This window comes from Columba livia, chromosome 8 (assembly GCF_036013475.1).
Source record: "Columba livia isolate bColLiv1 breed racing homer chromosome 8, bColLiv1.pat.W.v2, whole genome shotgun sequence".
Lineage (NCBI taxonomy): Eukaryota > Metazoa > Chordata > Aves > Columbiformes > Columbidae > Columba > Columba livia.
In genome coordinates, this window is record NC_088609.1 from 16,931,139 (window position 1) to 16,955,020 (window position 23,882).

The 23,882-nt window shown below is 57.8% G+C and overlaps 2 protein-coding genes across 6 annotated transcripts; both read left to right on the top strand.

Annotated features, from left to right (window-relative positions):
- Positions 1-222: 222 nt before the first annotated feature.
- Positions 223-7,698, top strand: UAP1 (UDP-N-acetylglucosamine pyrophosphorylase 1). 2 transcript variants are annotated; one of them, XM_065072308.1, is made up of 10 exons: positions 223-584; positions 661-865; positions 1,627-1,802; positions 2,080-2,252; positions 3,383-3,576; positions 3,740-3,883; positions 4,272-4,460; positions 4,905-4,952; positions 6,806-6,872; positions 7,138-7,698. In XM_065072308.1, the coding sequence occupies exons 1-10, from the start codon at positions 269-271 to the stop codon at positions 7,228-7,230; spliced, it is 1,605 nt and encodes a 534-aa protein (XP_064928380.1). In that variant the 5' UTR covers positions 223-268; the 3' UTR covers positions 7,231-7,698. The 2 variants fall into 2 exon arrangements, with proteins under 2 accessions (XP_064928380.1, XP_064928381.1); XM_065072309.1 differs by lacking the exon at positions 4,905-4,952 and having other exon boundaries at positions 224-584.
- Positions 7,699-9,398: 1,700 nt separating this feature from the next.
- On the top strand, positions 9,399-23,501 carry DDR2 (discoidin domain receptor tyrosine kinase 2). Of its 4 annotated transcripts, none has more exons than XM_005498819.4 (17): positions 9,399-10,005; positions 13,671-13,759; positions 15,600-15,702; positions 15,824-16,055; positions 16,141-16,288; positions 16,445-16,550; positions 16,951-17,134; positions 17,206-17,449; positions 17,574-17,633; positions 17,798-17,928; positions 18,704-18,914; positions 19,399-19,622; positions 19,739-19,875; positions 20,276-20,467; positions 20,630-20,864; positions 21,403-21,552; positions 22,001-23,501. In XM_005498819.4, exons 1-17 carry the CDS (start codon positions 9,890-9,892, stop codon positions 22,136-22,138), a joined length of 2,700 nt encoding a protein of 899 aa, XP_005498876.3. In that variant the 5' UTR covers positions 9,399-9,889; the 3' UTR covers positions 22,139-23,501. The 4 variants fall into 4 exon arrangements, with proteins under 4 accessions (XP_005498876.3, XP_013224409.2, XP_021150057.1 ...); XM_013368955.3 differs by having other exon boundaries at positions 9,542-10,005; positions 18,686-18,914; XM_021294382.2 differs by having other exon boundaries at positions 9,761-10,005; positions 18,686-18,914; positions 20,636-20,864.
- The last annotated feature ends 381 nt before the right edge of the window (positions 23,502-23,882 follow it).

The following is a 23,882-nucleotide window of genomic DNA, read 5'->3' on the forward strand; positions in this document are numbered from 1 at the left end:
CCCGGCCCCTTCCCGGCCGCGGGAGCACGGGGGCCGCGCGCTGACGTGGCGGCCGTTGCCATGGCAGCCACCGGCGCGCGCGCCGCCGCAGCGGCCGCTCCTCCCATGGGCGGGCGGCGGGCGCTACGTGGCGTGGAGCGGTGACGTCGCCCCCCGCAGCCAGTGAGGGCGCGGGACGTGCCGCCACCGCCTGCCATTGGCGGCCCCGCGGCGGCGGGGGGCTATAAAGGGGCGGCGGGGGCGCGGTGCCCCCGCGGCGGCAGGCGGGATGGAGGTGGCTGGGGCGGCAGCGGGGGACGCGGCCGGGGACGGGGCCGCGGCTCTGGGGCAGCGGTTGGCGGCGGCCGGGCAGGGCCACGTGCTGCGCTTCTGGCCTGAGCTGGGCGGCGCGGCCCGGCGGGCGCTGGCGGCGGAGCTGCGCGACATGGACGTGGCCGAGATCAACCGTTTCTTCCGTCGCGCCCGTGGGGACGGCGGCAGCGGGACGACGGCGGGACTGGACGCGCGGATGGAGCCGGTGCCGCGGGACGTGCTGGGTAGCGCCTCCCGCGACCGCGAGCTGCTGCCACGCTGGGAGAGCCGCGGTAGGTGCGGGGGGCGGCGGGGCCGGGGCCGGGGCCGGCGCGGCGGGTCCCACACGTGTGTTCTCTCCCGTCGCAGGGCTGGCGGAGATCGCGAGGAGCCGCGTAGCTGTGTTGCTGCTGGCCGGCGGGCAGGGCACCCGCCTCGGCGTCCCCTACCCCAAGGGCATGTGCGACGTGGGGCTGCCCTCCCGCAAGACCCTCTTTCATCTCCAGGCCCAGCGCCTGCAACGGCTGCAGCAGCTGGCAGAGGAGCAGCACGGTACCCCCTGCCACATCCCCTGGTGAGCACCCTGCCCTGGGCTGTGTTGGGATAAAGTCCACTGGGGTAGCTTTGGGAAAAGGTGTATGGGGTGTCGTTGGTGTTGATGGATCAAGGTCCTGTGGGCTGGCATTGGCAGGACCCTGTTGGCATCAGCCCAATTGGTGTTGGTGGGTTAAGGGTCTGTAGGTTGATGTTGCCTCATTGATGTTAGCTGGGTCAAAGCTCCATTGGTTGGCTTTGGTGGATCAAGGAGTGTAGTTGGTGTCAGCAGGCCAACTACATAGACCGTTTTGACACCATTGCCGTGGCCATAGCCCGTTGGAGTTAATGGGTCAAAGCCTGGAGGGCAGCACTGGCAGATCCCACGTTGTCAGGCTCAACCCTACAGCCCTTGGGAACAAATGTCATGTCACCCGTGGCCAGCCTGCCGCACGGGACAGCAGCTGTGCAAGGTGGGATCTGGGAGGCCAGGGGCTGCGGTGGTGCTGCAAGCCAGAGGTTGGTGTCACAGCAGGAGTTGGCTGCCTCAGCTGCGTGTCCCACCCACTGCACAGGGTGTGGTGGGGTTATGGAGATGTGTGTTGCAAGGAGGCATGAAGCCCTTTGCTGGCTTGCCAAAGAGGTGGGACCGCAGCGGGTCAGATCCTTCTGAGCATCTGGAGAGGGGGAAGAAGCTGCTTCTGGGTCTTACAGGCCAAAGTGGTTCCTCACATTTGGGATGAGGAGTGCAAGACCCTGCCATGCCTCCCTGCTCATTGGGTCTCTTCTGCACTGTGGCAGGTACATCATGACAAGCGGCCGGACTATGGAGTCCACCAAGGAGTTCTTCTTGAAGCATCGCTATTTTGGTTTGAAGAAAGAAAATGTCATCTTCTTCCAGCAGGGCATGCTGCCTGCCCTGGGCTTTGATGGGAAAATCCTGCTGGAGGAGAAGGGCAAGATTGCCATGGCACCAGGTTGGTGACCAGGGGTTGGCAGGAGGGATGGGGAGGTGAGGTGTGCTGAGGACAAGCTTTTGGAGCTGAAGCCTGCATAGGGTAGTCTTGCAGCTTGACGTGGCCCACAAGTGACGCAGCTGGGAGGTGTCTGTCTTGGCAGGAGGACCAGGGTGGGGTATGGCTGGAATGGGGACCCTCCACCCTGCCTCTGTGGGGAAGGAAGATGAGCATGGGTGTCTAACGGGACAGCCAGGATTTCTTGTGACCTCAGCACTTTTTTTACCCTCCTCCCCAGATGGTAACGGGGGCCTGTACCGGGCCCTGGGGGCTCACGGCATCGTGGATGACATGGAACGAAGGGGTGTGCAGAGTGTCCATGTCTACTGCGTGGACAACATCCTGGTGAAGGTGGCTGACCCCAGGTTCATCGGGTTCTGCTTGGAGAAGGGAGCGGACTGCGGGGCCAAGGTATGGTTTCAGGGGCAGGCAGGCACTGCTTCCCTGGAGCAGGGTGGTATCTGTCCTCTCCTTGCCTGGCTTCCCTGACTCCTTGCCCTTCCTTTGCTGGCTTGCTGGAGCCAGGAAGGATATTTAAGCATAGGAGCTTGCTAGTGGGGTAGCACGTGGTGCCAGACTCTCACCTGCCCCTTGGGTCTGTCATCCCCAGGGATACGGGATGGCACTGACCCCTACGTGGCACTGCTCCCCTCCTGCCTTGTGCAGGGCTGAGAGCTGCTGGGAAGCCTCATGGAGCTGCCCGGTTCCCACCCAGACTCTGGGCGGCTGCAGGGACCGTAGGCAGCTGGGATCCCTGCTACAGGCTGCCAGCTGTCCCCAGCTGTGACGTCCTGGGCACCAGATCAGGACACCATGGGTGCAGCCAATGCTGAGCCCAGCCCTGTGTCTCATGGGTAGTACATTGCATGCCCAAAGCTTTGCTTAAAGCCTGGATTAACAGCCAAAGGGACTGGGTGTTTGTATTTGCGTTGGGCTTGGCTCTGGTAAATAGGTGAGAGGACTTGCTGACCTTGAAGCTTCTGGAGAGCAGGCTAGGAAAGGGAAAGCAGTTTCTCCTCCTGACCCGGGTGAGAGAAGGAGGAAATACACTGAAGTGTGGAGAAAGGAGAAAGTCCTATGTCCCTGCATGTTATCATGGTGGCTTTGATGGCTAGGGATTTTATGGGCGGGGCATGACAAGAGGGAAGCGTTGTTGGGTGTGAGGAAGAAGAGAGAGGTCAGGTGTGGGGGGATGATTGTGCTGAGCCAGCAACTTCCTACTTGTGCACAGCAAGCTGGCTTTCACATGCAAGCTGGGTGCTAAAAATACCTGTGCCCTCTGCCAGCCACATTCGGGCTTGGTGCCAGATCCTGCCTCTGGGTGTGCCTGGCACCCTGCCACCCAACCCTGCCATCTTGCTTTCCTCTGGTCACTGTCACCAAAAGCACCTGTGAGGAGAGGGCTCCAGCATTCCTATCCCTGCCTTAACCCTGCTCTCCTGTGTGGGAGAACATCTCCATGGGGGCTATTAGATACAAGCGGAGGTATCTGAAGTGTGAAGCTTTGGGGGCCTTTCCCTGATGGTGCTTCTCTTGGGCAGGTGGTGGAGAAGACGAACCCCACGGAGCCGGTCGGCGTGGTGTGCCGAGTGGATGGTGTCTACCAGGTGGTGGAGTACAGTGAGATTTCTCTGGCCACTGCCCAGAAACGAGGCCCAGATGGGCGGCTGCTCTTCAATGCGGGCAACATCGCCAATCACTTCTTCACCACCGCCTTCCTCAAAGATGTCGTCAAGTAAGGGCCTGCCAGGGTGCTGCTGCCATGCCAGACAGAGAAGGAGCACCAGGGTGGCTGGGGGTCCAGGCAGAGCAACCATCCTGCCACAGTCGTGTCTGAGCCGGGGGCTGGAGATGTGCCTTGCTCTCGTGAGTGATGGCTCTTTCTTGGCCCATTGCAGCACTTATGAACCACAGCTGCAGCACCATGTAGCTGAGAAGAAGATCCCACATGTGGACATCACTACAGGGCAACTGATCCAACCTGAGAAGCCCAATGGAATCAAGATGGAAAAGTTTGTTTTTGACATCTTCCAGTTTTCTAAGTACGCCCTTTTTCTCTCTACAGGGAGCAGGCTGCTGGCTCTTGCTCGAGCAGTTCTGGAAGTCTCAGGGGGATGGTGGGGGCTGTGCCCACTGGTGGTGCCACGGGTCAGGATGGGATGCTGGCTCCTGTGCTGTTCAGCAGCAATGGACAGTTGTGTCCTGAGATGAGCAGGGATGTGAGCAGTGGGAAGGACAGGTGCTGTGTGCCTCTTGCTTGGCTGAGCCCTGCTTCTGGGCCAGAGGAGCATCTCCTGATCCTACAGCCCATGGGTGCAGGCTGTGGGGGACTGTGGCCCTGGCTCAGCCACCTTGGCATGGGAGAAGCTGAAGTGACAGGGAATGGCCATGTTTCCCAAACCTGACCCTCCTGTGCCCTGTTACCCCCAGGAAATTCGTGGTGTATGAGGTGCTGCGTGAGGATGAATTTTCTCCCTTGAAGAACGCAGACAGCCAGAATGGCAAGGACAACCCCACCACAGCCCGACATGCTTTGATGTCCCTGCACCACTGCTGGGTCCTCAATGCAGGAGGACACTTTGTTGACGAAAACGGCACACGCATCCCTGCCATCCCTCGGTGAGTTGCTGTTCCTGCATCCTTTTGGAGCTGGTGATAAAGCACTGGGCAGTCCCCAGCCCTTCTCCATTTCAGCGCTCCTGAAATCAGCACTGCTGGAGCCCCCAGCCATGGGTCCCATCTCCCAGGTGGCTGTGGGGCAAAGCCAGGTGTGGGCCAGGTGGTGGCTGCAGGAGGGACTCTCACTCAGTCAGCAGAAGCTTTTCTTGATTCAGCCCCTGTGAACTGAATCGTGCGAGTCTCCATTGCGCAGCCAAGGTTGCCTGTGCAGGGAGGGAGCCCAAGCACACCAGCAGATATGTGCAGCAGCCAGGCTGGGTTTGTGGCATCCCTCGACTGAAAGACCGCCTGCCACGCCTGTTTATAGAACAGCAAACCCCAGACTTGTCTTGCTTGGTTTTTTTTTTTCCCCACCCTTGCTAACCCATGTTTATTCCCACGTAGTGTCACAAACGGAAGGTCAGATGCCACCCCAGCAGATGTCAATGACAAGTAACTATACCGTGCAACATGCATGGTGGCGGGGCTGTGCTTAGGTACTAATGGGCTGCAGGCGAAGCAGCGTGCCAGGCTGCGGTGGCCGCAATGGGTGCGTGCTGGTGAGCGGGCGCCCATACTGACTAACGGGACTGGGTTTCGGGGCCGCATGCTGGGAGCGGGGCATGTCTCACTGCTGGACCCGCGGGTGCTGCTTCTCATGGTGACGGGCAACAGCAGCATCTGCTCCCCCCAGGGCTCCTTTCTGCAGAGGCAGCTGGGTGGGACGCTGTTGTGAAACATGCTGGCACATCCCTTCGGTGACAGTGCCCTGTTCCTCACGCCACAGCACAGTCTGGGCTGATCTCAGCCGGTCTCATAGCTGGAGACAGCCGCCCTCTTCCGGTGTTGGCCAGGAGTCCCAGCAGATTGAAATGGGATTTAAAATGTTAAGTAAACGACAAGCAGGCATTGATGTAGCATGTGCAAATCTCAGTGCAGGCAGCCAGCTGTGCTCTGACTCCAGCTCTTGAGTTTTGAAGATCCAGACTGTGACAGCAGGGAAAGCCCCTGGCTCAGTGTTTGGAAGTTAACAGAAGTAAATGGGAAAGTTGACAGAAGTGTTAAAGGGATTTCTGTAACAGCAGCGTGTCCTTCTGTAGGCACAGGGCACATCTGTGCGGCTGATAAGCAGAGCTGGTGAGTGTCGATGACTTGGTAGACCAAGCTTGCTATCTCTCCCCATCATCAGGAAAAGCTGTGTCTTCTGCTTTCTGGTGGATATACCTTGGCTCTTTGGTTTTTAGTTCAAGCCTCCAACTGTTTTCAGATGTTTAAGAAGGCCATCACGCTAGTTATAATGTTGGATAAAGGATGCACTTTAGCCTGCGTTTATCCATAATTGCCAGTTAATGGCAATTCTTTTTTTAATTTTTTTACTGTTATATTGAAACAATTCTGACTCTAAGGCAAACACAAGTGCAAGGCTGGCTTAGGATGGGAGAGTGGTTTTAGCTACTTGTAGCTGGGATGGGAGGGGGCCGAGCCGAGGGTGTGGCAGAAGGGAGGAGCTTCCACCTGGGTGAAGGGAGCATTGCTCTGGCCGCCATGGCGAGCAGACATGAAGATGCTGCCATAGATCCTCATCAGCTCCATGTGGCTGTGCTCCCCGGCCAGCCTTACATGCCATCAGATCCACAGAGCATCCCAGGGGGTCTTGCAGAGGCTGGTGGCAGCAGGAGTGGGGTCAGGACTCCTCTGTGGCGGTGTTGCTGTCCTGTTCCCAGGAACAGCACCGGTTTGGCACTGCCATTGTCCTCACCACCTTAGGCTTGCGTGCAGAGCAGAGGAGCTGAGACAGCTGATCTCAGAGGCAAAGGCAGGAGGAGCAGACAGTGCCGCGAGGTGTATTTCTCAGTGAACAGACAGACCTAGCCTGTATCCTCAGGTTGTGCTTTGAGCAAGGAGTGTGTTTCAAAAAAAAAAGACCTGTTGTGACCAGATAAACAGGAAGGTGCTGTGAGTGCATCTCTCATCACCCTAAGGATGCAGGAGGAGCAAGGGGTGACTAGCTTGCACGCAGCATCAAACACAGGGGTCTGTGGTCCAGGGCACAGGCGCTACAAGGCACCAAGATTCTCATTAAAGATGCAGATAAATCTCTCTTTCAGTTGCTGCTGGTATCTAAACTTCAGCTCACACCTCTGTGGAGAGCACGCAAGGCTTGACTAACACAGGGCAGCTCTGTGCTGTTGGGATCTGCGTGGGCTGGCAGCTGCCCTGATCTCTGCACCCCATCCGCATCCCCCAACGGGATGTGGATAACCCTCCTTTTATGTTGTTGGTTTGCTTTTTTTTTAAATCTGCAGTTTGAAGGATGCAAATGACCTGCCAATCCAGTGTGAAATTTCTCCCCTCATCTCCTACGGTGGAGAAGTGAGTACTGGCTCTCCAGAGCTCGGGTGCCGTCACAGAGGAACCGGGTGGGTGGGGCGGCTGGTGGGGCACACATGGGGAGCCCTGACCAGGGAGGGGGTAAGCCACAGAAGCATAGCTTGAATTCACTGTGGAGCTTTTCGAGGCAGTGTCCTGCAAGCCACTAGCGTGGGAGGGGACCAGAGCCACCTGTGAGCAGCTAAACAGACCAGCAGAGCAGATGATGTGTGGTGTGTTACTAATGAGCTGCTTCATCCTCCCTTAGGGTCTGGAAAAGTACGTGAAGGACCGAGAGTTTCGTGCACCTTTGATTATCGATGAGGACGGGATCCATGAGCTGGTGAAGAATGGGATGTAGCAGTGACGTGCCCAAGCTGGGCTGACTGTCCCACCTGATGGGCTGGGACTTCGGACACATGAAGGTTTATAGCTGTGAGTGGCAGGGGCTGGTCCTGCTTGCTCTGGCCTTGTGCAGAGGAGGATGTAACCCACTCAGTTCTTGGCATGTTGTACGCTTCTATTTATATTTTAATTTAAAAACCAAACACTTTATGGATTCCCCTGCCATGAAGCACAGCTATGGCGCTACTCTTTGCACTCCAGGCTGTGGGCATTTACTTTTAAACATGTATATAGTAATAGTCATTGTATATGCAGAGGATTTTTATGGTACGGGGCTGGGGTTAATCTTGAATTTTTATTTTTCTCAAATCTACATTACTATTTTTTTTAATAGGGTCCTTGTCATTGCCCCAGTCCTCCCTTTTGGTCATCCTTTGTATGTTGCACAACTGGAAGCTCCCAATTAAACTGAGCCTCTCCTGTCTGTCGTCTGGTGGTAGTTTAGTGATGGTGACTTTCCGCAGAGGCAGGGGTGGCTGCCTGGGGGGCTGCAGGCAGGTCCTCTGGCCCGTGACGCTCATTTTTGGTGTTTCTGGAGGAAACAGAGGGCTGCACTTTCCTCATGGATTTCTGCAAACCCTGGTAAGGCTTGAGCAGGTAGGAACAGGCAGGTGTGCTGCGCTGCTGGAGCACTCGGGGTGAAAACAGCCGGCACGGTGCCCTCCAGCAGCACTGTGTACCCGCATACCCTCAGCTTTTCCAGCAAAGGCTCCTTCCAGAGCCCCTTGTCCTGAATTGTGGTGTCCTGATGCCCTCAGGCAGAGCAGCTCTGCACCTCCCCTCCTGTTCGGGAGGGGAGACAGTGCTCCTCTGGCTCCTCTCCTGCTCCCGGGTCCCACCACAGCCCCTGGGGTAGGGGGACGCAGCCTCCCACTTCCCCACAGCCGCCTGGGGAGGGATTTTCCCTTGCAAGGCTGGGAATGGGGCCCAAACTGCACCCCTGGGGGAAGTCATGAAGTCCCCCAAGTGCCACAGTGGCTGTTGGGCACTCTGGGCTCAGCCGAGCGCTCAGCTCCACCGGCAGCGTGCTGGGAAGCCAGAGCCACACGGGAGTCCTGGCTGGTGCGGTGGCTGCTGCTGACTCGCCACGGGCCAGCTGGGCTGTGTGTGGCCCAGGCAGGCTGGCGGCCGTGAGTCCTAGGGAAGATGGATTGGACTGGGGCCAGAGCAGATGCGAGGAGCTGGTGCGAATATGTGGGTGGTCTGCGCCACCGCCTGTCCCTGCCCACCAGCTCTGTGGCCCCTGGGAGCTACCACCCTGGGGAAAGGACATCTCTGCTCCCTGCAGAGTGAACAGGCACTCCCAAAGCTGCTACTCCTTGGCATGGGCAGCAGCCGGAGCACACACGTCCCACCTTGGGGGGATGCACATGGCCCCAGGACCAGCGCTGAGCAGGGATGAGGGGCTGCATGGTGAGCCTGGGGGGATCACCACTCCAGCTGTCTTCCTGGGCACTTGGGAGGGTGCAGGGGAGGTGTTTGCTTTGGGTTTTTGGCTTTGTTTGCACACCAACACCTTTGCATGAGGTCCTGGGATAGAGCGACGCAGTGCTGGCTGCTGCCAAGTTGTTCGAGCACCAGTTCCAGGTAGCGGGAGGGTTGGAGCAGAGCCGGCCGGTGTTTGTGCCGGCGTGCACGTAGGGCAGCCTGGGCACAGGCAAGGGCTTCCCCCGGCCCGCTGAGCTGGGACAGCAGGGTGCAGAGCCCTGCAGTGGGCACCACATCCACCTGCTCCTGCCTGCCCTCGGTTGGTTTGTCTGGGGCTGGGAGTCTGATGAGGGTTTGGGGTTTGGGGGCCTGGGAGTAGGGCTGCAGACCTGGGGCAGGTGCCTTTACCAGTGCAGGGAGCTCTGTGTGCAGGAACGCTTTTTGGGGGCTGCTGGCCTGCTCCAGGGGTGCTGCTTCCCTGCCACAGTGGTGTGGGTTCTGGTATAAAATACAGCTAAAACACTAGTCTGCAAGAGCATTGATTTTGTTTTTTAAATTGTGTTTTTAGCTATTGCACAAAAATTAATTATTATTATTTTCTCTCTGCCGCGTTGCGTAGCTGGTGGTCGCGGTGCCAAGCCAGTGCCTGGAAATGATGTAAAACCCCGCACTCAGTGTGCAGCTTGGGGAGCCAGAGTGCTGCTGCTTCTGTGCCACGTGCCGGGGCAGGTCGGTGTCCGGCCAGTGTCCTTGCTGCGTGTGCCTGTGCACAGCCCGGCACCCTCCCACCAGGGGCCCGGAGTGGGGCAGCCTCTACGGGAGCCCAAGCACCTCATTTTGCGAATGTCCTGCTTGGCCCTTGCACCCCACGGTGCGGGAGGAGGGTGCTGGAAGCGTGTGCCGTCCCATGGCTGCGGGGCTGAGTGCCAGAAAGCAAAATGATGCCTGTTGCTTTAAGTACCCTCACCGGCCATGGGGATTTTTTTTTTTTTTTTTCTCTTGCACTATGAATGGGTTTTGCTGTAAATTATAGCTTTGCGCACATTCCCTCGGGCTGAGGAAAATAACCTCCGCCGAAAAGCCAGCCTGGATTGGTGACTGGCTCCCCCTCTCCGCTCCCTAATTGAAACCAAATGTGCGAGATGTAGGATTGTGGGATTTCTGGCTGGCTCCCAGGAATCTGCAGAATGCGAATGCGCTCCCAGAGGCATCTTGCATCAGCCCGGAAAAGTTCGCTCCTCGCCTGGCTCCCCCAGCCCGGGCGAGGGGCGAGGAGCCCACCCGCCATCACCTCCTCGCTCCGGTGAGTCACTCTTGGGTGTGTGGGGAGGCGTTTGTCACCTCTCGGCTTGGGATTCTGGGGGGATGTGGAGTCAGCCATGCTCCATGCCGGAGCTGAGGCAGAGGGGCTGGGGTGTGGGTCTGCCTGGGAAGGTGCTGGGGCAGCAGCAGGATAGTGTCCCCACTTGGGGAGGTGACACTTGGCCCCTTCTCTCTATTTTTCCCTTCGCTGCCAGCGTTTCCCCCCCGTGTCTCATGCCAGGCCAGTGTTTCCTGCTGTCCCTCCTTGGCTCCTGCCTATGTGTCTGTTGGCAGAGCTGGCGGCGGTGCTGGCCAGCCAGAGAGGCTCTGCTGTCCCCAGGGTCCCCCAGCCAGGCACCAGGTCACACTGGGGAGGGGACATGGCCACCAGTTTGGTGCTCCTCAGCATCCTGCCCCCCATCCTGGTGCTGGGGACCTCCTTGTGGCTTCCCAGCCCTGCACCGCGGCAAGGCGATGCCGTGCACCGCGGCAGGGTGACACTGTGCACTGTGGCACAGAGCAGGGCTGCAAGTTCTCAGCTGACGGGGTGCTTGCTGGGTGCAGCACCCGCAGGACCGTGTCCCCAGGTCCCATGGCCAAGGGCTGTGCCACTGGCAGGTCTCTCCAGGGCAGCTGACATCTGTGGGATCACACTGGCTGCTCCTCACACCCTGTATGGCTGCAATGCTCTCAGCTGAACCAGCCAGCCCATGGCTGGGGACATGCGTGCTGCTGTAGAAAATGGGGCTACATCAAGCCCTGAGAAGGTCTAAAATGGCATTTTTGGCGGGGAAGGGGGACTACGGGTCCCGACATGCTGCACTGCACTCCCGCCAAGGCTGTGCCAGTGGCACAGCATGCTGGGGGCTGTAGTGCCAGCTAGGATGGGTGTCCCAAACCCCCTTACCAAAGCACAGTGTGCTTTGGGTCATGGCCTGGGGTCACAGGGAGTGTCTTGCTTGCTCGGGGACATGGCCTCAGCATGTACCACCCATCACTGTCCCAGCGGGAAGGGAGCCCCCAGCCCCATGCCAGGATGGGGTCTCTGCAACAGGAGCCCTGAGGGACCTGGTGATCACAGAGCATGAGGGCTGTTGCCATCCAGCCCCCTCACTGCAGATGATGCTCCTCTGGTGCTGGTGGGGATGGTGGCAGCCACCTGGGCAGCAAGCTGGGGACCTCACCAGCTGGAGTGGATTGGGGGTGAGAGGGACCACGGCTTGTGTGGGGTTTGACTTCAGACAAGTATGGATTTAATTTTTTCCTGCTAACTTTCCATGGTGATTTCAGTAGAATAAGAAAGAGGGCAAATGAGACAAAAAAAAAACCAAAAAAACAAAACGGCGGGCAAGGGAAGCTCCAAAGCTCAGGCGCCACCAGGGAGGAGCTCCAAAAACTCTCTGCACTAAAAATTTCCAGTGATTGAAAGTTTTCAGCAAACAATTTCAGACAAAACGTTGCGAAGCCATCCCTTTTGCAGGGCTGGTGGAACAAAAAATCATTTCCAGTTGGGTTGCCAATACTTTTCAGCTGGTTTGACCATACATCTCTTAGCCCCCAGCCATGACACCTGAGTCACCGTCTCCCGCACTGTCCCCCAGCCCTGCTCCACCAAGGAGGGGTGAGCTCTTCACAGCGGCTGTGTGGGGATAATTTTCCTATATTAAACTAAACGTAAATGCATTGCCTGCAGGAGATCATGGCATCTGGTATCCTGATGTTTAAAGAGTTTATTCAGTCTGCAAGAATAGTGGGAAAAAATATCCCTGGGTGTTTTTCGGAATGCAGAAGGAAATTAAGATTTTAATGTTGGAGGAACTGGTCATCATCAAACAGAGGCGCATCATGCATGCCTCTCAGGGATGCAGATGAAATTCTCAGTTGCAGCCGAATTAGTTGCAACTAATTAAACTGGGAATAGCCCGGGGGGGCAGGGGGGTAGAAGCAACCATATATGTGCTTTTCAAAAAAAAAAATATTAAAAAGGAAATTATTAAAAGGGAAAAAAATCACCCTAAGTCCAGGTGTTTATTTGTTCCTCCTGCAGAGGTGGTGGTGTTTAGCAGAGCTCCCAGGGAACCCAGCAGTGCAGATGGGGTGCAGAGACCCTCTAGCAGGGTGCAGGTGGCAGCTCCCAGGGCTTTTCACTCTGTTTGGGTGCTGGCACGGCCACCGCCAGCCTGCCTTGCTCTTGCTGTCCTCAGCCCTGGTTTTGTCACCAAGCAGGGCTGTATCCAGCACCTCTCAGCTGGGCTCTACGTGATGGGATATCTGCCATGTGGCAGCTGGTTCAGGGTGGGTTCGGGCTTTCACTTGGTGGTGGGGACAAGGCTGTGGGTCACCGTGTGGCGTGGGAACACAAGCAGGCACCCACCTGTGGTGTCATTGGTGTCAGGCAAGCTCGGGGCCTGTCAGCTCAGCCATCCCTGATATGGTGGGACTTGGCTGAGATTTACCCTGGCACTCAAGTGTAGCCAGGAGCTGTGGTCCCATTAATCCCCAGGTTAGTAAGTTGTTCCTGTAAAGGTTAATGTATACGTAAGCTAAATTAAAATAGCCTTTTTTTTTTTTTTTAATAGAAAGAGGGCTAATCTGCATCCAGTACTTGTGTGAAGGGCTGTCCCAGGAGGCCAAATGTCCCCTTGGCAAATAAGGGAAGGGGTAGCCCAGTGAGCCTGGGGCAAGACTGATGACATTTAGTGGTGTCCCTAGTGCATTGCCTGGTGCATCTCTGGTTCCCGAGAGATGTGTGGGTGCAAGTGGAGCTACTTGGTCTCTGGGGGTTCCTGGAGCCAAGGGCTGGCCAGAGCTGGGGCGATGGCCACTGCCCTGCAAAGTGACTGTGGTGGCAGCGCTGACTTGGAGGACAGCACGTCCCAGGGATGGGGGGATCCCCTGGTGCCGTGGGCTGCACCCTGCTCTGAGAAGCCCAGCCAGCACTGGCACTTTTTCTTCTCTCGCTGCAACCTGAGCCACATTGCCAGGACCCCCAGGTCCTCCACAGCCCCATCCCATGCTCCCCTAGAGGCAGCGAGTGCAGTCTGGCTCCGTGCCCTCTGTCACACCTTTCTATGTCACTCATCTCGAGACCCGCTACACCATAGAGGACTGTCACAATAAATATGCTGTAAGTCTCAGGCGATTATCTGCTATTATCCCTCCTGAGCCAGAAGGCAGGGAAACCGTGTGTTGCAACGTGCTATTATTTTGTTATATGATGAGGTTGTGCAACATCTTGCTTTCAAAGCCATCCAAGGGCGGGTGGCCCAGCTGGAGCCTTTCTGCCCGTCAGTGGAGCTGGATCACACCAGCCCCAGCCAGAGCCCTGGGAGGCTGGTGTGGGTCCTGTGGTCTTTCCATGCAGATGGCTCTAGGGACGTGGCAGAGCCATGTTATCTGTCTATGCTGGGCCTGTGGCAGCACAGCACTGTGATGCCATGGGTCCTGGGGATGGTGGTAGTGGAGGGGGTGGGACACCAGGGCCCCTTTGGCCACCATCACAGATATGAGGCTTGGGGCTCTGCTCCTCCTCCAAGGCTGATATGGGGACACAGGGTTTCATGCAGGGGAAGCCCTCCTGTCCTTGGCTGGCCACCCCACGCAGGACTGGCATTTTCGTGCAGCTCATCTGCCTCAGCATGACGAATCCTGGCTCTGTTTCCGCAGGACAGCCGACATGCTGGCCACCCCTAGACCAGCCCTGCTGCTGCTGCTGCTGCATGTCCCATGGGCTGCAAGAGCACAGGTTAACCCGGGTAAGTGAGACGGGGACCAGGTGGGTGCAAGAGCCATGAGGTGTGTGTGTCCCTGGGCTATACTCCTGCCAGGGTGTTCAAGCTTGGATTCACATCAGCTCCAGCATCTCCAGGACTTTCCCAGCTCTGGGAGCAGCGTGTGATGGGCCCCAAACCCATGTGGGCACTCTGCTGTCCTGCATGTGGCCAGTGACCCAGAGAGCATCCTCTGTGTGCCATTGGAGCCCATCCTGGCACATGTGGGCTGGCGGGGTGTTGGGGTACAGGCAAAGTGCTGCAGCTGCCTCTCAGTGGGGCCCTTCTCCATCAGGGGCTCATCAAGCCCACTCAGTTTTGAGGCTGTGGCATGCAGAAGGCAAGGTACTGGGTATTGTTTTCTGCCACTGGGACCTGCTTTCTTTGGTGGTTTTGCAGAAAACCAAGGTTGGCTTTAGTAAAGCAACTTGACTAGGTGCCTGGCTTCTGCTCAGAAACCACAACACTGCACCAGACATCAGTGAGAGAAGTGTATTTAAATGTTTTTTTTCTCCAGGGCTCAACCCCCTCCTGCACTGCAAGGGTGGACACAGAGCCCACACTCCTTCCACGTGTTGGGGTTTCCCTGGGGCATCCCCGTGACAAGTCCATTCAAAGGCTTCTTCTATCAAGGGAAGAATTTGCTGGGTCTTCCCCAGAGGTTGTGTCCGGCTTAGGGAAGCAATCCTTTTTATTTTACAGCCATCCAGGGCTGATGGTGTTGGCTTTGCCTGGCTAGGATGGTTATTATCTAAGGCAAAAGAGCTGGGCTGGCTCCATGGTCGGCAAGAATTAAATGGGAATTTAGTGGGAGCTGCACTCTGCAGAATATCGCAAGTGGGAGGGCTGGAGACATAATAAGATGCTCCTCACTGTCATAATACTCATGCTGAAGATGTGCCCATCCCTCTGTCAGATGCAGGCGATGGTCCCTGTGGGATGGGAGCAGGCTGCTGGGCAGCACCACACGCTGGGAAGCAGGCTCGTGCTGACACAGGACCAGGCGAGGCAGAGGCCACGGGGGCAGGAGGCAGCCCCGGCACCTCATCCTCACCCGGGTCCTGCTGTCTCAGGGCGGGCATCTGATTGGGGCGGCGTGCGGGGGGAGCTGTGTGGGCTGGGGCCGGTGGCCAGACAGCAAACACGGCCAAACAAGCCGGCCTTTCAGCAGCTCTCTTGGCAGCCAGGCGTGAAAAAATAACTCCTGGGAAGTGGTGTGGATGCGGTGCTGGGGGAGCCGGCTGCCGCTGAGGGATGCAGCCCGCCTGCAACCCTGGGTACTTTTCCACTGGCAGCCGGGGCAGGAGCAGGGCTGGCAATGGGAGCCATGGGGCCAGCGGAGAGGGTGAGTGCCTGCCTGTGTCACTTGTTCCCTCAGAGAAGTGGAGAGAATGGCAGGATGGCATTGCTGAGAACAAGTTGCTGCAGGGGGGGGGTTGGGTGAGCAGCCTCTGGGTGCCCACAGAGTGAGCATGGGGACAGCAGTGCCAGCCCACAGGCTCTCCTGGTGCCACAGCCAAAATGCGTGCCAGCCAGGCTGCAGGATCTCCAGGGATGGGGACCAGGTGCGTCCAGCAGCCCTTAGAGCGCTGGACCCCGTTGCTCCCAGCTTCATTTCCAGCTGGGCTGACACCCGTTTCTGGCCAGGGCTCCATTTGTCCGGGCAGGTGTCTGACTGTGCAGCACTGTCCCCTCGTGCTTCATCCCCCCTTCATCAGCCATCAGGATGGAGAGTGCTGCGCCTGCGGTGCCCATGGTGCTGTGGATGTGCCCTGGCACTGCCATGACATATTCCAGCATGTGTCTCAGCTGTATCTCATTGCAGCGGTGTGCCGGTACCCCTTGGGAATGTCAGGTGGGCACATCCCCGACGAGGACATCTCAGCCTCTAGCCAGTGGTCCGAGTCCACAGCTGCCAAGTATGGACGGTGAGTGTGGGTATCCTCCCACGATAGCGTGGCAGGGTCTGAGCCGACACAGAGGGGAAGAAGGGGGTCATGTGGCTGGCTTTGGCTGCCTGCAAGTGTCTCTTCTGCTCTGGGTTTACAGGCTGGACTCAGAGGATGGTGATGGTGCCTGGTGCCCTGAAATCCCAGTGGAGCCTGATGACCTGAAGGAGTTCCTGCAGATCGACCTGCACGCCCTGCATTTCATCACACTGGTGGGCACCCAGGGCCGCCACGCTGGGGGCCATGGCAACGAATTTGCCCCCATGTATAAGATCAACTACAGCCGGGACGGCACCCGCTGGATCTCCTGGAGGAACCGGCATGGGAAGCATGTGAGGAGGCGAGCAGGGGCTGCCCTGGGAGGCGAGTGGGGGGCTGTGCCTGCCTGTCCCCACCACACTTCTGTCCTCTCCCCAGGTGCTAGATGGAAACACGAATCCCTATGACATTGTCCTCAAGGACCTGGAGCCACCCCTTATCGCACGTTTTGTCCGCTTCATCCCCGTCACTGACCATTCCATGAACGTCTGCCTGCGTGTGGAGCTGTATGGCTGCCTTTGGCTGGGTGGGTGGTGGGGTCCTGTGTCCTTCCCCATGTCCCCAGAGCCTGGCTGAAGGGTGTCCATCTCTCTGGAGGTCGTCCGTCCCACCAGGGGCTGGCAGAGCTCACTGGAAGAGAGATGTACGGCACAGGCAGACGCTCATCCTCCACTCCCTACAGATGGGCTGGTGTCCTACAATGCACCAGCTGGGCAGCAGCTCGTCCTTCCCGGTGGCACCGTCATCTACCTGAATGACTCGGTGTACGATGGGGCATTTGGGTACAGGTGAGGACGAGGTGGGCTTGTGCACACGGTGCTGTGCCGGGCAGGGGGGAATGGGGTGTTTCACTCCTGCGTTTGCAGGCTGGCATACTGATCCACAGCAGAGCAAATACTTGAGGTCTCCCCGAAGCAGGAGACATGGCCAGGGCTGGGAGGCTGCACGTGGTGACAGGGATAGCATGATGGTGGCAGCATGCTCAGCCCTTCTCTTAGACATACACTAACTGTACTGCATATACAGCATCCTGCAGCCTTTTCCAGAGAGAACCTCAAGAAGCACAAAAAAATCTCGTATAAGTTTCCCGTGAGCTGTGAGGAACTGCTGGGGGAGGGTGCTGCTGGGTGCTGGCAGGTTTGGGAGGTTGGCAAGAGTCATGTTTCCTTTCCCCCTCACACGTGCCAGCATGACGGAGGGCCTGGGCCAGCTGACGGATGGGGTGTCAGGGCTGGACGACTTCACGCAGACCCACGAGTACCATGTCTGGCCGGGCTACGACTACGTGGGCTGGCGCAACGAGAGCACCACAGGCGGCTACGTGGAGATCACCTTTGAGTTCGACCGCATCAGGAACTTCACCGCTATGAAGGTCCGTGTGTCCCCCACTCTGTCCCCCGACCCCATCCCCCGCCATGTCCGCGCTGACAGGCTGCCCCACAGGTCCACTGCAACAACATGTTCGCCAAAGGGGTGAAGATCTTCAAGGAGGTGCAGTGCTACTTCCGTGCTGACACCAGCGAGTGGGAGCCCAGCACCGTCTCCTCTGTGCTGGTGCTGGATGACGTGAACCCCAGTGCCCGCTTCGTCACCGTTCCCCTGCTCCACCGCATGGCCAGTGCCATCAAGTGTCAGTATTACTTTGCTGATGCCTGGATGATGTTCAGTGAGATCACCTTCCAGTCAGGTACCCGCCACCATGAGCCCTGCAGGGGGACCTGTCCCTCCTGGGTGGGGATGTTTTGAGGAGGGAGTGGGGCTGTGAGTCACCCATGTCCCCACCCTGATGCCCTCCTCTTCTCCCTTGCCAGATGCAGCAATGTACAACAACTCAGTGGCCCCTCCAGAGGTGCCTGTGGTCCCCACCACAGGTAAGGTATCAAAAAGCACATCACCCCACACTGGGCAGGAGCTGGGGTCACCTCCCTGTGAGGTGATGCTCTGGGGCGGTCTGCCCCATCCCATGGAGGAAAGGGGCATGGGCTCTTCGCTTGCCCTAGTGTGACTGGTTCCGGGTGTCCCCTCCTCCCGCCAGACCCCACGCTCAAGATGGATGACAGCAACACCCGCATCTTAATTGGGTGCCTGGTGGCAATCATCTTCATCCTCGTGGCCATCATCGTCATCATACTGTGGCGGCAGTTCTGGCAGAAGATGCTGGAGAAGGTGGGTGAGGGCAGAGTGGCTGGCAAAGTGCCCTGGGATAGTGGGCTTGTCCCAGGCAGGTTCTCCTGGTTGCTCAGCACAGGGAAAGTAGAGGCCATGCAGAGACTGAGGCTTCCTTCCCCTCCTCGGGAAGGTTATGATTTCGACCTGTTTCCTAAGCACAGGGATTCAGCTGAGCAGGACATTGACTTTGGGACCTGGCCTGCTTGTTCATCCCTCTGTCCCAAAGTTAGGTTGGTGAAAAAAAGCCCAAGGGGGTCTCACTGCAGCCTCTGGCTAGCTGAGGGCAGTCACAGAGGTGGTGCACCCAAACTCTTCTCTGTAGAAAAGAGGGGGGAACACGAGGACAAGTACCTTCCCCAGGCAGCTGCTGCAGCCCTGGGACAGGACACCAGAGTGTGGGACTTGGGGTGGGCACAGCCACAGTGCCACGGAGCACAGGAGACCCTGAACTGCCAGTGCTGTGCACTGATCTCTTCTCTCTGGCAACCAATGACAGAACCCGAGGGAATGTCAGGAAAATGTGCCAGAGGAGGTTTAGACTGGACATTAGGAAAAGATTCTTCACCCAGAGGGTAGTGGAGCACTGGAACAGGCTCCCCAGGCAGGCATCTTTCAAGAAGAGACTGGACAATGTGCTCAGACACATGGTGCGAATTGGGGGTTGTCCTATACAGGGACAGGAGTTTGACTCTATGATCCTTGTGGGTCCCTTAAAACTCAGGACATCCTATGATTCTATGACCCTCTGTCCCAGCTCTCTCCTCTCTCACAGGCATCACGGAGGATGCTAGATGATGAAATGACTGTCAGCCTCTCCCTGCCCAGTGAATCTAGCATGTTCAACCACAACCGCTCCACCTCCTCCAGCGAGCAGGAGTCCAGCTCCACCTACGACCGCATATTCCCCCTGGGCCCTGACTACCAAGAGCCCTCCCGCCTGATCCGCAAGCTGCCCGAGTTCACCCCGGGAGAGGAGGAGACAGGTGAGAGCTGGGACACCCTGCATGCTGGGAGCCAGCCACCATGCACTGAGCCCAATGCAGCCCCAGCCCAAACTTTTGGCCAACCTCCAAATATTTTGACACAGAGGGGTGGGGGGAATGTTGCATGATCTATGGCGCACCCCCCTCAAAGCTCACAGAAAGCCTGTGACCAAGAGCAATCACCAGTGTCCGCGCTGAGCTGAACTGTGACCCCACCACCATTGTTGGGATGCTCCAGCCTCTCTTCCTCAGTGATATGGAGGTCGGGCACTGGACCCTGCTCACTGGTGCTTGGGGCTGGGTTGGTGCATCTGTTGGTGATGGGGAAGGAGCGGAGCAGTCTGCGGTGCTGCAGGAGCCCAGCCATGCTGAGGCAGCACAGGAGCTCTGGGGAGGACAGGGACAGAGAAGCCAGTGGCTAGAGCATGAGGGGAGCTGAGAGGAGGACACCCACAGCAGGGCTGGCCCCACTGTCTCCCTGCAGCTTGCAGTGGCCCTGTGAAGCCATCCCAGGCCAGCGTCCCCGAAGGTGTCCCCCACTACGCTGAGGCTGACATCGTGAACCTGCAGGGAGTGACGGGTGGCAACACCTACTCGGTGCCAGCCCTCACCATGGACCTGCTCTCCGGCAAGGACGTGGCCGTTGAGGAGTTCCCCAGGAAGCTGCTGACCTTCAAGGAGAAGCTGGGGGAAGGCCAGTTTGGGGAGGTGAGTTGGAGCTGAACTTGCTTGGAGCAGGGCTTGAGCAAGGCTCCTCCTTGTTGATGGGTGCCAGGGGACACCATCAGTCAGCAGAGGTAACAGCGCCTGTTGCTCCCCTCTAGGTTCACCTCTGCGAAGTGGAGGGGATGGAGAAGTTCACGGGCAAGGACTTTGCCCTGGAGGGCTTGGACACCAGCTCCAACCGTCCTGTGCTGGTGGCTGTGAAGATGCTGCGAGCAGATGCCAACAAGAACGCCAGGTAGGGGACCAAAGATGGTGCGTGCACCCTGGTATCACCCACCATGCAGAGCTCCCAGGAGAGCTGGGATGCTTGCAAAGTGTCCTCTGCCTCTGACAGCCAGGTGTGTGGTCCTCACGGCTGCACCAAGCGTGTCCGAGCCATTTAGGGATGCTGGGCTGCTGCAGTTCGGGACCCTTGGTCCTTTTTGGTTCTAACCTGCTCCCCAGTGCCCCATCTGCCTGCTGAGTCCACCCCACAGCCATGTGCAGATTAGCCTGGCCTCCCCCTCATGGCCCCTGCTCCCAGTGGAAGGGACTCATGGCTCCCTCGGGCAGACAGGTGGCATGCTCAGCCGTTCCATGCCTCCATGCCCCTCTGGGTCTGTCTATCCGATCTATGTGGTTTCTGTTCCGGAAAGGAATGATTTTCTGAAGGAAATCAAGATCATGTCGCGGCTGAAGGACCCCAACATCATCCGGCTGCTGGCGGTGTGCATCACAGATGACCCACTGTGCATGATCACTGAGTACATGGAGAATGGAGACCTCAACCAGTTCCTGTCCCGCCAGCAGGCAGACAGCCCCCCCGCCGGCCATGCACCCACCATCAGGTAGTGCTGCCTGGGATGGGCAGTGACAGGCAGGGGTGCCTGCTCCACTCATCCCTCCTGGCTGCAGATTGTCCCGCTCGGGACTGTGTCCCACTTGCGGCCATGCCCCCATGGCTACCACCCTTCCTGGTGCCTCAGTCCTCCCATGTCCCTCCTTGGCAGCTACAGTGACCTGCGGTTCATGGCCACCCAGATCGCCTCTGGCATGAAGTACCTCTCCTCCTTGAATTTTGTGCACCGAGACCTGGCCACACGCAACTGCCTGGTGGGGAAGCAGTACACCATCAAGATAGCTGACTTTGGCATGAGCAGGAACCTCTACAGTGGGGACTACTACCGCATCCAGGGGCGGGCGGTGCTCCCCATCCGCTGGATGTCCTGGGAGAGCATCCTGCTGGTACGCTTTAGTGGGCACTGAGAGGGTCCTGGGGCTGCTCACAGCCTCTTCTCCTTGGGCTGGGGAGTGAAGAAGGGATGGAGAAGTCCATCCTCCCTGGAGCCCAGCTTTGGGGTGAGGCATGCAGCCATGGGAGCAGCAGGAGGCAGGAGCAGTAGCACCTTTTTGAGGTGGGATGGGGCGGGAAGACTACGGTGATCTTCGGCAACCCGGTGCCCAACCTTTGAGCAGGATGCTTGACAACCCCTCCTGGCTGTGGTCAGACCTAGAAGAGGGAGCAGGGTTAGGTTTTATCTTTGCAGGGAGCTGAGTCCTTACTGAGCCCCAGATCTCAGAGCTGTCTCTGCAAGCTGGACCTGGAGCTCACCAGGCTCTGACTTTGGGCAGAGAGTAGGTCTGTGGGACCAAGTCCTGCTCTGGGCCCAGATCTAGAAGCTGAAGCATCCAGAAAGAAGTTTTGAACCCCAGGCACATGGGGGCTTATAAAGCAGGATGGGGTAATGCCCATAACCAACCCCGCTCTGCTCCCTTCCGTCAGGGCAAGTTCACAACAGCCAGTGACGTGTGGGCATTTGGTGTGACATTGTGGGAGACCTTCACCCTCTGCCGGGAGCAGCCCTACTCCCAGCTGTCTGACGAGCAGGTCATTGAAAATACCGGCGAGTTTTTCCGGGACCAAGGCCGACAGGTAGGGATGGGATGGGATGGGATGGGATGGGATGGGATGGGATGGGATGGGATGGGATAGGCAGCGGTGCGCCTGGGACACCAGGGCACCTGGGAAAAGGTTTTAAGGTGACCAGATAGGGAGCTTGGCTATGGAGAGGTTACGGAGCAGGAATCCCCTGGGAAGGAGTCCTGGTGAAGGGCCCAGTATGGAAAACCCTGTACTTCACACAGTCCAAGGCACCACTTGCCCACTGACTCCTTTCCAGCCTCTAGCCAGGCTGGGAGACATGAACTGCTGTCCTCAGCCCCCCTCACCATGCTGTCTGGGGCCCCCTTGCCCCTGGACACACAGCAGCACAGCCCCCTGCCCCAGTGCACAGAGAAATGGGCTCCCCAGGAGCAGTTTGCATTTTAGTTTCTGTGGCAGTAACTCTCTCCCTTTGTCATCTTTGTCTTTTGTTTTGAAGACCTACCTTCCCCAGCCTGCACTTTGCCCTGACTCAGTCTATAAGCTAATGCTCAGCTGCTGGAGACGGGACACTAAAGATCGTCCCTCCTTCCAGGACATCCACCGCCTTCTCCAGGAGTCAGCCAGTGAAGAATGACCCTCTGCTTCTCCCCAGCCCAGTCCCTGTCCCACCCCATCCTCAGAGGATCCCCATACACAAACTGAAGCCACTTCACTTGGACTTAGCAATAAAACCCAGGCAGCTGGTCTTGTTCTAATTGTACAGTGAAGCCTCAGAGAAAAACCCCCGAGGGCAGCAAGGAGAGCTACAGCTTGGGATGACTTGGAGCTGCCGCTCACTTGCTGACCCATGCCTGGGAGCGGCATGGGCTGAGACGACGGTTATTTATTGATGCAGCGTGTTCTCGGTGATAATGACTGGGACAGAGCAGCTTCTCTCCCCCTGTTGGAGGGGAAGAACATCAGCCGGACTTTGTTGGTGAGGAAGCTCTGGCTTATGCACAGGGCAGGTGCCCGAGGAAGTGGTACGTGTGGGTACCTGCCTGCTGGAGCAGGGACTGTCCAGTGGCCACAGCCTGCTCGAGGAGGGGCCAGGAGTTGCCACTAGCTCACAGTGGGCTGTGCAATTACAGGGTGGAAACCAAAACTCTCTGGACCTTTTGGGCTTTGGACATGCTGCATGGAGGGACAGGAAGCCTCATCCCTGCCTGCTAGAACCCAGTTGCACAGGGAGAAGTCCAACTGTGCCCCTGGCTCCTCGCCTGGCTGCTGGAGCAGTTGATGTGTTCAGCTGTTGCTTCTCTGTGTCAGCCGGGGAGGAGTGGGCATGAGAGGAGCACCAAGGAGACTTCCTCTCACCCATCACAGCCACTCCAGAGCTGCTCAGCTGCCCACAAAATGCATTTTGGATGCCTCGCGGGTGCTGCATGGTAGTGGGATGTTAGCACCTTTCTCCTGCAAGGGAAATCTCCAAGACCTCCTATCCCAGGATTGACCTGCATCTTTACCTGCCATCAGAGGAAGACAGGTAGCTGGGCTTTCGATGCTGCTGCCTGATGCCCAAACCTGCAGTAGCCCATGGGCAGGGAGCAAAAGCAGCCCCGTTCTCCCTGGCTGTCAGCCCAGTGGTCGCAGCTCAGCTGGAGCACCTGGACTGGACTCTCCTGCTCTGAGCATCCCACAGAAGTCTGGCACCAGTCTGCCCTCCCGGATCCAGCCGCTTCATGAGCAAACTGGGCAGGTGCCAAAGCTGCGTGCCCCCCAGGAGCCCTGGCAGGTTATCTGTAGTGCCCCACAACGGGACCTTCCTGCAGCTGGACACGAGGAACTTTTTACTTAGAGGGTACATGGACCCCTCCATACTTTTGTATGCATTAGTTCAGCGCCATCAAGTCACGCGTGGCACAGTTTCCAGTATACTATTGCTAAGGTGTGTATATATTCAGTAGATGCACCTATGTATAGGGGCAAACCCGCTGAAAAGACACTTGCTACATGAATCTGGTTGCATGGTGTGCTTGAGGCAATTCAGAAGGTGGCTCACCTCCTCTGTGGGCACCCCGGGAGCCTGGCTGGTACCCACCTGCTGGGGGGCTTTGGGGCTCCACTGTGCACCCCAAGATGCTGTGTGGGGAGAGGTCAGGGGAGTGCACACAGGTAATGGCATAAGAGATAGAGGAAGGATGCACAGAACACTGGAACAGGCTGGCCAGGGAGGTTGTGGAGTCTCCTTCTCTGGAGACATTCAAACCCGCCTGGATACATTCCTGTGTAACATCATCTAAGTGTTCCTGCTCTGGCAGGGGTATTGGACTAGATGATCTTTTAAGATCCCTTCCAATCCCTTACATTCTGTGACTCTGTGAAGACCTGCTGGTTGA

Coding starts and splice junctions, on each gene's coding strand:
- UAP1 (XM_065072308.1), top strand. CDS start 269: ATGGAGGTGGCTGGGGCGGCAGCGGGGGACGCGGCCGGGGACGGGGCC. Junction 1,803..2,079: donor CAAGATTGCCATGGCACCAG/GTTGGTGACCAG, acceptor CCTCCTCCCCAG/ATGGTAACGGGGGCCTGTAC. Junction 6,873..7,137: donor TCATCTCCTACGGTGGAGAA/GTGAGTACTGGC, acceptor ATCCTCCCTTAG/GGTCTGGAAAAGTACGTGAA.
- DDR2 (XM_013368955.3), top strand. CDS start 9,890: ATGCGAATGCGCTCCCAGAGGCATCTTGCATCAGCCCGGAAAAGTTCG. Junction 13,760..15,599: donor AAGAGCACAGGTTAACCCGG/GTAAGTGAGACG, acceptor ATCTCATTGCAG/CGGTGTGCCGGTACCCCTTG. Junction 21,553..22,000: donor TCCGGGACCAAGGCCGACAG/GTAGGGATGGGA, acceptor TTTGTTTTGAAG/ACCTACCTTCCCCAGCCTGC.